At 45.7% G+C, this 16824-nt stretch overlaps 1 protein-coding gene across 6 annotated transcripts in view; it reads left to right on the forward strand.

Annotated features, from left to right (window-relative positions):
* kmt2cb (lysine (K)-specific methyltransferase 2Cb) overlaps positions 1–16824 on the forward strand; it is a 150016-nt gene that overhangs the window by 61426 nt on the left and 71766 nt on the right. For all 6 annotated transcript variants that reach the window (XM_017703452.2, XM_037535644.1, XM_037535648.1 and 3 more), the window contains exons 11-14: positions 1–119; positions 749–1041; positions 10779–10865; positions 11021–12459. The exon at positions 1–119 is cut by the window's left edge and continues 57 nt beyond it. In XM_017703452.2, the coding sequence (XP_017558941.1) occupies positions 1–119; positions 749–1041; positions 10779–10865; positions 11021–12459 (1938 nt within the window). The remainder of the gene's footprint in view (positions 120–748; positions 1042–10778; positions 10866–11020; positions 12460–16824) is intronic.

Genomic DNA, 16824 nt, shown 5'->3' on the forward strand with positions numbered 1-16824 from the left:
AGCCTGCTGTGTGAAAACTGCGCCGGCCAGCAGGACTCCGCCCCGCTCTGCGCTCTCTGTGCCGGCAGCCTGGACCCCGAAGTCCACAAAGACCCCCTGTCCTGCCAGCACTGCAAAAGGTAAAACACCTCAAACTCACCCACAGCAGCCACTTTCCCTCGGCTCGGCTCGGCTCATTCGGTTTACTGTTCGGCCGCCTACTGTCCTTTCAACGGAGTGGATTCTTTAGAACTGCTTCCGTGGATGTTTTTCCTAATTATGTCCACTGGGACTTAAACATCATTCTCTGGATCTCTTGCAGGACTGGTTTAAATATATACACGTCTTTGTTTTAATGTCCTTTGCGTTGCTCTACCGCTCTGTTGTGTTGAGAGATTTTGAGACACTTTTTGGTTATAATTTTATTAACTTTTATTAGTAATATTATCATCATAATAATCATCGTAATACTGGTTGTTTTGTTAATAATGTTATAAATCTGTATTTTCTAGAAAAACTATAGGCAATACCTGTGGTTTTGGTCTTAATTATGGCCTAAATTGTGTTTTGAAAATATTTTTTTAATAATAATAAATATTGTCATTATTATTATTATTATTATTATTATTATTATTATTATTGAATAACAACAGTGCTTGCTCTTTGTTACTTGTTATTTTAAAAATCGTCTATACTTTTAGAAAATGATATTTGATTATTGTTATTAGTGGTGGGAGTAATTTTTCCTCCTTTTTTTTCGGTTCTCCAGGTGGTTCCATCTGGAGTGTGAGAGGCAGGTGGAAGGTCATGTGGAGGTCCAGGCTGGAGAGGATTACGTTTGTTCGGTGTGTAAACATGCTGGCTTTGAGCCAGGCCCGCTGCACATGGACATAGAGCCGCTGCAGGAGGAGGTAGAAATGCACATGGAGGTTGAGGAAGCCACGCAGCCGGCTCCGTCGGACGCAGAGTCCGAGCCTGTTCAGATTCACGGCACAGAATCAGTCCAGACCTGCAGCGGGTCGGCGTCGGAGGGGGTGCAAGATACAGAGCAACAGAAGCCTGGTAAGATCACAGTCTGTTCCCCTGATTAAAGAAACAATGGCCAGAGCTTTGTAGATCAGAGCTGCTGCTGATTTCATAGTTCAGTTAGTCATAGTTGGGGTCATTATCACTGATTCTGTGTTTCTGCATTGCATACAGTCTCAAAAGGGATTGACCTCGTCAGTGATATCACTGATGAACCTGCTTATTGAGCGCTTTCTTGATTTCGTCAAGGATAAATGGCGAGCCCTGTAATCAAGAGGATGCGAGATCAGTCTCGAGCAGCATTGGCCCCCCTCTGCTCCCACCACTCAGCATGGGTGACTGTTTGCTGAAGTAACAGAATTAGACGTTAGTGTTCTCCTGCAAGCGTGTTGAGCTGTACATTGATGTTGTGTTACCACTGTGTGACTGAGGACACTTGGCTATTGCGTGGAACTGGCTGTGACTAAATTGGGGGGGCAAAAATTGGGTAAAAATCTAAAAACAAAGAGTAGGGATAAGTCGAATCTGCGATTGATGACAAAAATATAGTGAAAATAGTAGAAAACAATGCAAACTCCTTACCGAGCTGTAGGACGTCCTTTCCTACACTGGTTTTAATGCTCCAGCTTCAAGCTTGTTCTTTGCAGTGACTTCTGCAGTAAAAAAGCTTGAAGCCAGTCTCTGAATACTACTGGCGACACCTGTCAGCCGGTTGGCTGCTGGATCAAACAGTAACTTGTCTGAAGAAGGCAAATGCCAGAAAGGCTGGACGGTGGACTTGTAGGTGCTGCCTTAATGCAAGTCCCTGGATTTGTTCACGCAGCAGGTAAAATGGGCCCAAATCCGATGTTTTTCTTCATGTGTGACACAGATGCGTGTCTGTGTGTCCGTGTGAACAGATAAACTCACTGAATCTGACATCTTCAATTCCGATTTGAGACTTGCTTTCATCCGTGGTTCTGATATCCGATCCGTATCCGATCTGCGGCAGTGCAACTCTGAACAGCCCGATCGGAATTCATGCGACTTTTACGTCAATCCAGCTCGTCATAATTTCATGCCGCTGAGGCTCATAAACATTCAGGCTGATGTTTCTGCACCAAAAGATTAGAAGAGACTCATCGCAGCCGCTCCGTGCTGTGAGGCCAGAGGAGACCGAGGCTGCAGCATCAAAAAACTTCAAGGAATCCGAGGACACGAACCAAAGAAGTGGACGTGGCCGGTTAACGTGCCCTTTTTATGGCGAACTCTAATACACTGGGGGTGATGAGTCCAGCTGTCAACCATTGAAACGTCATGATGACACCTGTGATGTTGACGAAGACGACACTGAAAGCTGCGGGAGTGACAGGCGTTCGCTGTCCATCGTGACCGTTTACCTCTGGACGAACCACGTGAATCGTTGTTCTCCTGCGCATGTGGGTCAGTTTAGGAGCCGATCTGATGTCGCCTACAGATCACATTTAAAGGACGGTGTGAACAGCCAAACCACAAAATCTGATCTGGTAAGAAAATCAGATTCAGGCCCCTTTTACCTGCTCTGTGAACGCAGCCTTTCACTGTCTGAAGTGGACTCAGGCCGCTGACTCATGGCTTTCTGTGCACATGTGAGCATGACAAACGAACTCGGACCCTCCGAACGACCCTGAAAACTAACCGAACTCGGATCACCTCCCAAGCTTTGTTTGTAGTTCATTTTGTGCTCTGATTGATTTGTGGGTTGTGAAAACAAAACTGCCCCAGTCTGCTTATGTGTTACGGTGAAGACCTTGAGGCTGATCGTACACGATTTTCAGCAGGCTGAGATTGACGATGAGCACTGAGGTTGTTTGGTTGGTTCCCTTCCAGGTTCACTTCAACAGAGCTCAGTTCAGCTCATTTAAAGAGAATGAAGCACAAGCAGAGACACCAGAGCGGTCTGACGAGCTAATAAGAGCTGTTTAACTACTATAGTGTCCAAAAGTTTGTAGACACCTGCTGCTTCTTCTGAAATTAGGGGGGTTAATAGTGAGTCTGCCCTACTTTGCTGCAGTAGCAGCATCTACTCTTCTGGAGCATTAGTGAGGTCAGGTACTGATGTTGGATGGTCAATTCTGGATCACTCCGACTCATCCCAAAGGTATTGGATGGAGCTCAATCACTCCAGAAAAAACAGTTCCACATCTCCACAGCCCAATGCTGGGGGCCTTTATACCCCTCTGTATTCAAACTGACTAAAAGAAAAAGAACAATAAAAAACCCCACTGCTTTAAAGTACAGCTAGATTTGAAACCCAGCCCAGTAATGTGACTCGTTCTTGGTCCTCACCACAAGTTGAGCAGATATGACAGAATTATAATGTAGAATAGTGTTTGAGTTTGCAATTTTGTGTTTTGTCACACAAATTATTCCTTTTTTCTGTCCACATTTTGGCCAAAAATCCGAGATTCACTGCGTTAAACCTTTTAACTAAGCACTCAAGTTGCATCCGTGTCTGCTGGAGATGAGCTCATGCTCACGGGTCATCTCCTCCAAGTGTCTCCTCGCTTAGGATCTGCTCAGAGTTTGGCGCATTTCACTCGAGTTTCACAGTTCAGACTTGTTTACTGGGCCATTATCATTTCATGAATATGGAGATTGCAGTTGAGGCTGCCCAGGGATCGGTGAGCTGTGGCTGCACCTTTAGACCCAAATGCAGCGGAGGAGGGAAGGTCAGCCAAAGCCTCGTGCTCAGCTGGGTTCCTCAGCTTTCTGAGCCTGAGAGGATGGCAGGACTTAACATTTTGAGTGTCTGCAGTGTGATACTGTCTCAAATTACCTCACAAATTCCCCGTCACTGACTGGAGAGGAGTTACTACACAATATGTAGACCTTTACCACAATTTCAACAATACATGCAGCATAATATATATCGCTCATAATTTCCTGACAAAACTCTGCTCCTTCTGTTTGAGCTATGTGGCGTGTTTTTTATGTCTAGCGGCTTCAGAAATTGGATAAACAAGTTATTCGCAAATATTAAAACTCTCATTTTTATAAATATGCTCGATTATTAACCAAAGTCAGATTAGAAAAACGGTCCTGAACGTCTTCTCAGATGGAGTGAAATGAGTTTTTTCTCCGTAAATTTAGCTTTTGTTTTCTGGCAGGAATCGGACTTCTGAATCGGATTGATTTAAGGTGATGAAGAGAGCCGGATTTTAGCTCGGCGATCAGATTTCTATAATTTCTATTCAGATTTCTATTCTGTAAATGCTCCGATTTTCTTTCGGTTTATTTCTTGGTCTGGACATGTGCAGAAAAAAACCCCACGTAAATAAGCGAGCGGCGCTGCTGTGAGACGCAGCAGAGTGACCGTGAAACCAGACATGCTTGACGAAATGGGGGGTTTAAAGATTCTTCATCTTCTGGATGATGTTTGTTCATATTTTCAAAAAAAAAGGGAATTTTACGTCGTGTTGACGTCGCGTCGTCTACTGAGAGTTTATCCAGCAGAAATCTGATGACCGTCTGACTCGTGTAGACCTGGAGTTTCACATTACTTGCTCTTGAGTAATCAGATAAACACGTTGATCGGGTTACTGACCAGATCGGAGTTTTGACTTGGATTATGAACTGCATGTGAACACATGATGCCGATTGCTGGATTCTAAGCTTCCCTCACTCGTTGGCTGTAACAGCCTCGTCGCTCTAGAGCAAAACTAAAGAAGCGAAGTTCAGACCCCAGTCGTGCCGTGACTGATTAGCTGCGTTTAGAATAAGGGGAAATTGTGTCCGTTTGGATTTTTCACCATCTTCTTTAAACGTCTAGATCTGCTCTTTTTCCCTCTGTTGCTCTTTTGAGGGGGCAGTAACTCGGACTCAGACTCTCGCACTGCTGGTGTGTTAAGTGCGGATCGTTCTGAAGTGGGGAAAAGTCCTTTGTGTGTTTTATTAATATTCTTCCTATATTCTGTTTTCTTCTTCAGTTGCTTCTGATGTTCAGCTCCTGGGTGGAGTGTTTCTCCTCGGTTTTGGCAGGTGGAGGCACCTGGGTGTTAAGTGATCTGTCGCAGTGATTATCAGCAGAGAGTGACTCCTTTGACTGAATCTGGGGGGGGATTGAGTCGGGAGAGCGTAAAATCTCTCGCCAGCCTTTGTGACTCATAATAAGCCTTATGTGGCTGCCAGAATCCGCCGGGTCCACAAACGTGGAAGTTCATCCTTAATGAACTGCTGTTCTAACCTGCCTTAATATAGGCTTTCTGTGTGAAGTTCCAATCTTTTTGTAGTGCAGGATGAAGGTGTGGTCCCCGGCGTCTGGAGAGAGACCAAAGCAGAGCCAGCGCTCTCTCTTTCTTTGCCATCCCTCGCTTCATAATGATCATACGGTCACTCTGGACTCCTTGTGTTTGGGGAGCCAGATGGTGCCACATTATAAGCAGACTAAAGCAGGGGTTTTTCTTTGTGTCTCCTCTGTGATGGAAGCGGCATGAAAGCAGCATGACATTCGTCTTTCCTCCAGGGAAACGGGCGATTTGTAAAGCAGGGGTGTGAATCTCTCCTTTTCAGACGATACGATACGAATATCGATATCGAAGCGGGCGAACTGTTAACGACTCGATGCGCTTTGATTCATTACTGAGCCGATACTTTGGTTCTGCACCCATATGATTCGATTCAGCTCTGGACCAGAATGTTCAGTCAAGTTTTCTTCAGTTAAATTCAGCAAATATTCAAGTCTCCCATTTTCAATTCAGTTACTTACAGTTTTAGAACTGTTCTCTTAACGTTCTGACCACCTCCTCGTTTCTGCGCTCACTATCCACTTTATCAGCTCCACTGACCGTATAGTTCCACTCTGTAGTTCTACAGTTCCAGACTGTAGTCCATCTGTTTCTCTGATACTCTGTTACCCTGTTCTTCAGTGGTCAGGACCCCCATGGACCCTCACAGAGCAGGTACTGTTTGGGTGGTGGGTCATTCTCAGCACTGCAGTAACACTGACGTGGTGGTGGTGTGTTAGTGTGTGTTGTGCTGGTGCAAGTGGATCAGACACAGCAGTGCTGCTGGAGTTTTTAAACACTGTGTCCACTCACTGTCCACTCTATTAGACACTCCTACCTTGTGGGTCCACCTTGTAGATGTAAAGTCAGAGACGACAGCTCATCTGCTGCTGCAGTTTGTGTTGGTCATCCTCTAGTCCTTCATCAGCGGTCACAGGACGCTGCCCACAGGACGCTGCCCACAGGACGCTGCCCACAGGACGCTGCCCACAGGATGCTGCCCACAGGACACTGCTGGCTGGATGTTTTTGGTTGGACTATTCTCAGTCCAGCAGCGACACTGAGGTGTTTAGAAACTCCAGCAGCACTGCTGTGTCTGATCCACTCAGACCAGCACAACACACACTAACCACCACCACCACGTCAGTGTCACTGCAGCGCTGAGAATGACCCACCACCCAAACAGTACCTGCTCTGTGAGGGTCCGTGGGGGTCCTGACCACTGAAGAACCCAGTTCAGTCAGCAGTGAGCGCGTGAACTTTCTGAGAGAAGATTTACCTGTTTACCTAACGCTGCCTCCGTCAGCGTACGGCAAGGTTTCTGGCGCTGCTTCGTGAAAGGGCAGGACGTTCGTCAAGATTTACTGCTGAATTTTTATCTCCTCCTCTTCTTGCGTGTCTCTCTCTGGCTCTCTCATAGACACACACACACACAGATGCTCCTGCCAGGACAGTAGATTGTCACCTGAATCGATTTCAGACGGCTGCATTGATTTTTTTTTATTTTTTTTTTTTAGGCGTTTTCGTTTTTGATTGGAACTGAATCTAGTCTTATAAATCGATGCAGCCATAGGCTCTTGGACCGATTTTACTGATTCAGATCCTTTTGTCTTTACACCCCTGTTGTGAAGAGCCGTTCATCACCGATCTCAGCCAGAGCTGGAATTACATCTAGGGGCTGGTCATTTCCAAGCCAGCTTACGATACGATACGCTTTGATACATACGTTGTGATTCGCTGAGTCAGGAAGCAGGACAGTATTGCAGTAATGAAAATACGGAACTTTTAAAAAGGAGAAATTTGATTTGGTGCATCTCTGCCAGAGCGAATGTGTACCAAGCGGCAAATTGGATACAGACGCTATAGATTAAGACTAAAGGGAACGCAATTTGCGCACAATGTGATCGGATCATTGGTACGGGTCAAAAAAAACAGTGTAATTTCACCAAATAGCCTGGATCGAAGCCGCACACCCGATCAGTAACAACAGGTCATGCAGCTAAATGGCAAAAAAAGCAGGCTTTACTTTTCGTTTGTGTTGGAATGGCAGTTCCAAATAATGGTGCATTATCAAATCGTACAGGAGGGAATATACAACCGAATTGTGGATTTCAGGAGTCTTGAACTTGACGATTGGGGAATTGGGTCAAGTCGAGCTCCATTTAGCGGTTAGGTGCCATTTCCTATTACCTGGTATATTTACATTGCTGTGATGTGGATTTGAACAGCACTGCTGTTACTGAGGAAGCTCAGAGTTCAGCGAAGTATTAAAGGGAATTAACGTTAACGATGAAAACCTTTAAATAGTCGAAAGCAATAACGTCAGAAGATCTGGAAGAGTCAGAAATCATGAGGGCATTAGATGATGTAGAAGTCGCGCGTCTTCATCACGGCTCGAGCGGGAATCGACAGGGCCGTGGGTTATGTTTAGCCTTGGTTTGTTTATGGACAACAGGTGGCTCAGCGCAGGCCAGTGATGAAACCCCTTCAGTGTTTACTTCAAGGCTTCGGCCTGCTGCTCTTTGATCTTCGCATTGATTCTTGGTGCTCTTCATTTCAGCCGAGACCCACCGGTAGGAGCCGAGCTTGTTTACTCCGACAGACTGCTCTCTCTCTCTCCGTTCTTCAGCCTCTCTTTCTCTCGAGAGAATTCCGGCTTGCTAGGAAACGGCATTCGGCCTTGCAGCATGCCCTCTTTTATAGGCTGCATGGAGGCTTAAAAACTTCTGCTGCCTGGTAAAAGAGGCGCCACAGGAACGGCCAGTGCGCATAGATCTGTATTAATCCAGGCGGCTGTGCATGGCTGTGTTGTCCGCTTAAGCTTGAGGCAGAGGCGGCTTGGCCTCCTTAATGAGGTTACCGTACAGATGGAACTGTAAAATGATGTGATTGAATTTAGGCGGAATTGAACTGAAACACGTGGCTGTAAAAGATGAAATAGATCGATACGATACAGTTTCTCCCTCACCTCAAATGTCACTGGTCAGCTGGGGTGGGCAGTCTGACGATACTGGTCATTTTCATGATGGATTGTCCCAGAAGCTTTTCTCAACATATTGAGGATACTGTCAGTAACTAAAGGACTACGTCCAACTGCATGTTTCATTGCAGTGAAGTGTAATTAGTGTTGTAGACGTTGAACGAGGCCCAGTCCCCAGGCCCAGTTTCTTCTTGTGGTTGAAGTCTTGCCTACGAAATGGGGCAGCCCTCAAAAAAAAATCACCCACCACTAATTCATTGGTGATACAAAGCTGAAGTCAGATATTCTCCAGCTTCTTGTTCGAATTTTCCCGTTCCACCTTAAATGGAGCAGCAGTTACGTTCTGCCGCTTCAGGCATAAGAACTGCTGGACTATTTAAGGTGGAACGGGAAAGTTAGGTACGTAGCCGCCGAGCCATTTTAACGGTTAGGAAAATGACCGTAATAAACTGAAATGACATTAAACTAAGATAATATGATGGTTATTGTGAGTTTTTATCGGAGGAAATTCTAATATTTTAATATTTCTTTGGTTTTCTTGTTTGGGGTCTCTGAAAAACCTTAGTTTGGAGGGTGATGTAGCCCTAAACACTTTGCCCTACCCCTCTGAATTGGGACACTCTACACCTAGATGTGAATGAGCAAAACGGAGGGCTAAGGGCCAAGTGGTAGGGGTGATGGGTGAAATGGGATTGGGCCTAAAAGTCATTGTGTGTTTGTATTTTTTACCTTCTTATCGAACTTATCGAGAAATTGCACATCGGGATGCGTATGATCATTTTGCCATATCACCTCTGGTATGTTTGGTGCCTGAACTTTGCTTCTTCAGTTTTGTACTGGAGCTACGAGGTTAATACTGGAGATTAACTGCAGGCCTATATAATCACTAGGGCTGTCAGTTATTATGTAATCGCCTATCAATTATGAGATGATCGCAATTATGAGATAATCTCAGTCATCATTTCCCACATTAGATTACCCAGTAATATTAAGCCAGACCAAGCAAAATGTGAACGGGGTATGTTGGGGTGCTGGAGGGCAGGAGTCCAGCACAGTCTGGACGTTTCCCCTGCTCATCCACTTAACTTGGCAATTAACAGATTAGTGTAATCAGGTGTGTTGGAGCAGGTAAATCACCAGACTGTGCCCTCCAGGACCGGAGCTGTGCACCCCTGTTGTACTGAGACAGATCATTAATAAACATTTAGGCTGATGTGTCTCTTCGAAAACGAGAAGAGACGTTTCCAAACAGCTCCGTGTTTGAAGAGATTTTGAAAGAAGTGAAAAGTCTGAAAGCAAAGTACGAGGGCGTGAACCAGAGCAGTGACCGCGCCCTTTTTACGGCTCGAACGCATTCTGGGTGACGAGCCCGGCTGTCTGTCAGTGGAGCTTCACGTTGGCTCCTGTGATGCTGGTGGAGATGACGCTGATCCTCCAGGAGCGACTGGCGTTCGTTGGCAGTTGTGATTGTTGACCTCTGGATGAGTTTAGGAGCTGATCTGTTCAGACTGGCGTCACATACAGATCACATTTAAAAGATAAACTGAACAGCCAAACCAAAAAAAAATCAGATTTACCTGCTGTGTGAACGTGGCCTGAATATCATTATGCATATTGTGCATCTTGAAAACTTCTTAAACCTTTGTGATATATTTTTTCCAAACTGTTCGCCCCTAGCGACGTAATCTTAATCTGACACTGTTATCCATAATGATGGACAAGAATACAGACTAAATAAGACTTCAAGATGCAGGGTTTGTTGAACAGACTGACTCCCAACGATCGACCGCATTGTTATTGTTCTTCAATAAAGAATGTATTACGCAACCGGTCATCCCAGGCCTCTGTACTGCCCCTGTTTAAACAGAGCCATGGCTGATTCAGACTTTCTCTCCCTCTCTGTTTGCTTTGCTTACACAACCCCTCTACGAGGCAGAGAAAGAAATCAGTCTAATTACTTTATATAGTGCTGAGCTAATATCAGCTGCACTGTGCCAATATTTAGTTGTGAAGTCCTGAGTGGGTTTTTTTTGAGGCATCTGATTATCTGTACCTGAAGGAAACGTAATTCTGATAAGTGCCAATAACGGACCCAATAACGGATCAGGACATTTCTGGGGTGTTTGTCTAGGAAATTGTTGCTAGAGGCTGGCATTGAGCAAGAGGAGGTATTATAAGCAGCTGGAGCGTTTTAAAGCGAAGCGCTGGCGTAATTGGAGTCACAAAAGCGAAGTAGTGCGCGTACGCAGGACAGCGAGAATGAAGACGTTTTTAAATATGCACAGATAAAAAGAATACATCTCATCAGTGGCGCGCCCGCAGGGCTGAATATGATTACTTTGTTGTAAGACCTAATCTAGTTTTCTCTTCTCGCTGTTTTATCTTTGACTAATGCAGACGTATACACTTTACCTCATAGCCTCTTTTTTCAGAAGCTAATTGCGCCAATTTCCCACTGCTGTAATCATTTCCACTTGTGCTTCCTGCTTCATATTTTGCAAGTAGAGTCTGCGTTCTTGCCCTCACTGTGGATATTTCTTCTCTTTTAGAGGTGGACAGTGACACGGGCTGTAAAAAGGCTATAGAAGTGGCCAGTGACGCTCCACAGAAAGGACCCACGGGCGAAAAATTACCAGGTACTTTTTTTCCCTTGCAGTGCCGCGGTCACACATCAAGCTGCGTGGCTTCCTCCACTCAGCAAGGCTATTTAGAATTTGTATATGGGATGAAATTTAATTGTTTGAGGGGGAAAAATGACCAAAAAAACTGACCGTGTTTTTCTTATGTCTAGCCACCGAGCCTCCCAAGGATGTAAAGCCCGAAAGTAGTCCAGAAAGTCCTCAGCAAAAGCCAGATCCAGCGCCTGAGCCTCCGTTAGTCCAGGGTTTCCTGCCAGCAACTAAGGCAGAGCTGCCTCAAGAGACCCCATCCTTGATTAACCCAGAAACAGCTCCTCACCAAGTAGAAGAACTCAAACTAAATCTAGAGGAGCAGAAATCCATCACGTCACCCACCAAAGAGCTCTCGTCAGTCTCTGAACCTTCAAAGGAGGAGCCCATGGAAGTATCATCCTCTGAAATCCCAGAAACCTCCATGGAGACTGAGCCAAGTTCTGCTAAACCTGTGCCAAAGGTCGAGGAGGAGAGGGTGTGCCTCACGGTGGAGCAACATGAAAGAGACACTGGGGGCCTTGCGCTAAAGCAGTGTGAGAGAGCCACTGAGGGCTTCACGGTGGAGCAGCAAGAGAAACCCGCTGAGGGCCTCAAGGTAGAACAGGCTGAGAGAACCACTGAAACTCTCATAGTGAAACTGCAAGAGGAAGCAACTGAAGACTTCTCACAGGAGGAGCCTGAGAGAGCCACTGAGGGACTTACGGTGGTGCAACATGAGAGGGCCACTGAGAGCCTCACCACAGGGCAGCATAAGAGAACCACTGAGGCATTCATAGTGGAGCAGCATGAGAGAGCTGCTGAGGGCCTCACGGTGGAGCAGGATAAACGAGCTACTGAGAGCCTCACAGTGGAGCAGCATACACAAGCCCCTGAGAGCCTCACGGTGGAGCAGCATACACAAGCCACTGAGAGCCTCACAGTGGAGCAACATAAACAGGCCACTGAGGGCCTCACGGTGGAGCAGCATATACAGTCCACTGAGAGCCTCACGGTGGAGCAGCATACACAAGGCACTGAGAGCCTCACAGTGGAGCAGCATACACAAGCCACTGAGAGCCTCACAGTGGAGCAGCATACACAAGCCACTGAGAGCCTCACGGTGGAGCTGCATACACGAGCCACTGAGAGCCTCACGGTGGAGCTGCATACACGAGCCACTGAGGGCATCACGGTGGAGCAGCGTAAAAGAGCCTCTGAGAGCCTCATGGTGGAGCAGCATAAAAGAGCAACTGACGGCCTCAAGGTGGAGGAACGTGGAAGAGCTTTTGAAAGCCTTACCGAGGAGATGGACATTAGCTTGGACGGTGAGCGAAGCTTGGCAAAGCTAAGCTCGCTGGTGGAAGAGAGGACCTCACTAAAGCCATTGCCAATTAGGCAACCAGAGAGTTTGACCTCCTCTGGTCAGCCTACAATCAGCCCCCAAAGCCACTCTGGACTAGGAGAAACCAGTAGCAACGTGCCTTCAGCAACCTTCATACCGTTCACGCCCAAAATCGGCATGGGCAAACCTGCCATCTCTAAAAGGAAGTTCTCACCCGGGAGGCCAAGAGTCAAGCAGGTAGGACCAAAGCTTTTGGTGAAGCGTGGTTAGAAGAATCACCTATTTTTGTGCTGAGGGTTGTTCTCAGGTCTTGACTGAGCCTGAAAGGGTTCTCTCGGTAAGCAAGTGACAAAGGTAAGACGCAGAGGTGGTTCAGTGAATCACCTTAGCCTCGGGATATTTTCAAATGGAACGTAGAATTAGTGGCTGTTTGAACTTTCCCTGGATTTCTTGGGTGTGAAGTACATCACATGGTCTTCCCACAAGGAGTTTCTAGTTAAGTAGAGTGTGGCTCATGAAGACACAAGCGTGCTGCACAGACACGTCCCAGTCAGCTGTAGGACTCCAGGTCCAGTTCCCTGCCCGGCTCTTCAACGTGCCACGCTTTCAGATTTACACAGCTTTTCAGATTTAAATGGGTCTTTTCCACTGAAGTTGAATACAGGTCATACAGTTCATACGTCTCATGCACAGCTCTTCAGTTTGGTCATCTTCACTCACATTTTGTTTAATCACATTTATTAGTTATGTACAGAATATTATATTCGGTTTGATATAAACCGTTACGTAGATCATAAACACCTCATTGGAGTAAAATCCACAGTAATTAAAATTGTGCTCTTTTATTCCAGACCACTGAGTCAGATTTGAAGCTCATGACAAAATAAACAATGGAGCCTCAGTGGAGTCTGTGTGAAATAGGCACCAAGCAGTTGATGCCTGGTGCTCCAGTTATCAGAGATTAAAGAAAATAACCTCACTTCACGTAAGAACAGGAAGATGCAGAACTGTTTCACGACCTCTTTAAGTTAAGTGATGCTTTTTAAATCCCACAACCGGGGAAATTCCACCTCTGCATTTAACCCATCCGTGAAGTGAAACACCACATACACACTAGGGGCAGTGAGCACACTTGCCCGGAGCGGTGGGCAGCCCTATCCACGGCAACTGGGGAGCAGTTGGGGGTTAGGTGTCTTGCTCAAGGACACCTCAGTCATGGACTGTCGACGGTGGGGATCGAACCGGCGACCTTCCGGTTACAGGGCCAGTTCCCTGACCTCCAGCCCACGACTGCCCCTAATTTAATGATTTCACCTAAGGTTTGTAAGATGTTGTTCATCTGGCTGAACATTATTCCTCAGCACCTTTAAAACTGTTTAAAGGGTATAGATGATTTCATGGTCAGTAAATGAGCCCGCCTTTTTTTACCGAATAGTCACGGGCTTTGTTGTGTAGCGTCTTCGTCTGAGAAGTTTGCCCAACTGCTTCGTTTTCTCCACAAACGCTGAAGCCAGCTGAATGTCCTCTTCGCAAGGGGTACGCCAAGACCTTCTAACAGCTTTAGTCTGATATTATGAACTTAAATATATTAAAAAGGTTGTGAAACTTCGTTCTACATCTGAAAGTTTTCCAACAAACTTTTACTCGCAGGTCTGTGAGAAATGCTTCTAAGGCACTTACGGTACGGCCAAATGTTTGGAAGCAACGCCAACTGTGTAAAAGTAAACATAAGTTTGTTAACATGGAACAAAAAGATGTGATTAAATTTCTGCAGCAGTAGAACTGGTAGTTAATAAGTTGAGCTCCTGCTGGTTCTTTATTGCTGCTCTGATCAGATCCACTTGATTCCCCATTCAGTAGCTCCTGAGGGTTCATCAGCTCAATCAGATGTGGCGCATGAGGATGTAGAAACTTTAATTAAAAACTGCTCGGTGTCAGAGTCTGTTATCAAAGTGGAGTATGAAGAAGGCTTTTCCCAAAGAATTCACTACAGCAGGAGAACAGCGGTGGAATATTTGCTTAAAGCAGCACTAAATAACCACGTTTACATGCAGCCTAATGATCAGTTAGTAGTCCAGCTAATACCTCAATCCGAATGGAGTAGTTTGGTTGAGGCCATTCGGAACACAGTTTCTATCCGACTGACTGAGGTGGGTAATCCTGTAAATAATCAGTTAAATAGAAGAATAATATCCGTGTAAACGCCTGTATCCGATTACATTCCCTATCGGAAAGTTTCAGTCCGTTCTGCATGAGCGTCGCGTCACAGTGAGAGTTTATACCGTTCAACACGGCGGAGCAGAAACTGGTCTGCAGAGGAGACGAAGTTCATGCTCTGATCTTTAAAAGACGGCGGTGGGACGGACGTCCAGCTTATGCGTCTCAGAGCACGACGTCTTCCTCTCGGCCTCCTTTAATAAGGACACGTGAAGGACGTTTTCCTGAGTCTGACGTCATTTTAAAGCAGTTAAAAACACAATCACTGCTCACTGCTGCTCATCTCACTCTGACCGGACTCACGTGATGCTGGTTGTCATGGTAACGTGGTACTCCACACATGCACGTTATTTTGGATCTGATTACTTGTAGTGATCATTTACACGAAGATCTTCCATCAGGTTGTTGAGTAGAGTGAGAATAAACACCTCAGTCTTAATCTGTAATCGGAACGTTTTCAATTGGATCGGCAAAACTCTTTGCATGTAAACGCGGACAGTGTGATTTTTGGTGAGGATTGAAGCGTCTGAGTCAGAAGAATTTAAAAACTAAACAGGGCGATAAAGCAAGGCGCCCTGTCAAGCCTGAGATAATCATTTAGAAGTCAGAGGCGTCGGGTAGGAGGTTTTTCGAGCCACTTTGTACGTCTTTATGTATTAACATCACCCACACAGTCTCAAAAAGAAGGTCTGGTCTCAAACAACATTATTCTTAGGAAGATATGATGACAGAAGTAGATAATTCACTCGCATCTTTCAAAGACGTGTCCTTCACCAAGTTATCTTACAGTCGTTGGATTCATCCACTCAAAGCACAGCTCACACTGCAAAACGTTGCCTGCAGTTACACATTTCCACCAGAGAGGTCTCCAAATCCCCTAAACGTACATAGTGTGGCCTTTAAAGTGGATGGTAATAAACAATTTGCATTATTTGTTTAGTTATTTATTTGAAAACAGTCCTTGCTTCCACACTTTTGACCTGTGGTGAACGTCTCCGTTGGTAACAAGCTGTTTTATTTCAGAAGGCTCTATAATGAAGCTCTAGGTCTGTAAGCCTGTTTGACAGCTGGTTTTAGACTAATTAGATAAATAAGGTCACTGTTGGTTGATGCGAATGTGGAGTCGAGCTCTCTGCTCTTCTGCATGCCGTGTCTTCCCTGCTGCTGCTGACATCATCACCTCTCATTTGCGAACGTGACAGCGGCTGCGTTTCCATGGCATCCAGGGCCGCTGAGGTTCGCACCTTTAGCGAATGGCGCGTGTACCGCAGCGAAGGAAGCGGGAGGCTTCTAAGACTTTCAGCAGCCCTTCCTCTTCAATAACACTCAGACGCGCCATCGCTCAGTGGAAAACAAACAGCGGCTGACGGAGCAGTGAATTTTTAAAGGAGTTTAAAACGCCTCAGGTGTCGCTGTTGAGGTGTTTCTCAACAGAATTATGGAGCACAAGTCAGTCAGAATGGCCATTAAGCGCAAATTCCTATTGCAGCTTCAAAGGAAAAAGACAAATTATACTGAAGCCTCAACAACAACATATAGTATCATGTTTTGGATTCAGTGAGCTTCTCAGAGTGTCTGCAGACACATCGCAGGTTCAGTCGTTGGCTGCGTTTACACAGCAGGTGTAAGTGGCCCAAATCTGATCTTCTTCCTCACGTGTGACACAGATTTGTCATTTGTGTGTCGGTGTGAACAGATAAACTCACTGAATCTGGCATTTTCAATTCCGATGGTAGTGAAATCCGATCCGTATCCGATCTGCTGCAACGCGACCCCGTCTGAATAGCTAGATCGGAATTCATGCCACGTTTACGTCAGTCCAACTCAACATTCACCATAATTACCATAACATTCAGGCTGATGTTTCTGTACCAAAAAATTAGAAGAGACTCATTGCAGCCGCTCCGTGTTTGAAAAGGTTTCGAAAGAAACGGCCGAGGTCTTCCGGGTCTTCCAGGTGGTTGTTAGGAGCCCCTACACTTTCGGTAACTCTAACTTTCTCCTTCCTTATGCAGGCGGATTATCTTATCGCTAATGTCCTCAGAAATAGCTCCTGAAAATAAATAACTTATTGGCTTATTGTACTTAATGGCTGTTTTGACTGGAAACGAAAGGCAAGTGTGCGAAAGTTTAGACATGTATTCTGCACCATGCTAATTGGTGGGCTGTGAACTTCAGACTCCACACCTCTTGGGGATTATTGTGTAGACTATTGCTTTAATTGTATTGTGCACACTTGACACTTCAGTGACACCTCTATCATTGTCATCCATGTCCGTGTGCTGGACCACATGAACTTCAGCTCTCAGTTAACCATGATTTTCTGTGTATGCATGTGTCTGTATGCCTTTCTTTGATTGCTTTTCTTTTAAGTTGTTGCATGTT

This window comes from Pygocentrus nattereri, chromosome 2 (assembly GCF_015220715.1).
Source record: "Pygocentrus nattereri isolate fPygNat1 chromosome 2, fPygNat1.pri, whole genome shotgun sequence".
Taxonomy (NCBI): Eukaryota; Metazoa; Chordata; class Actinopteri; order Characiformes; family Serrasalmidae; genus Pygocentrus; species Pygocentrus nattereri.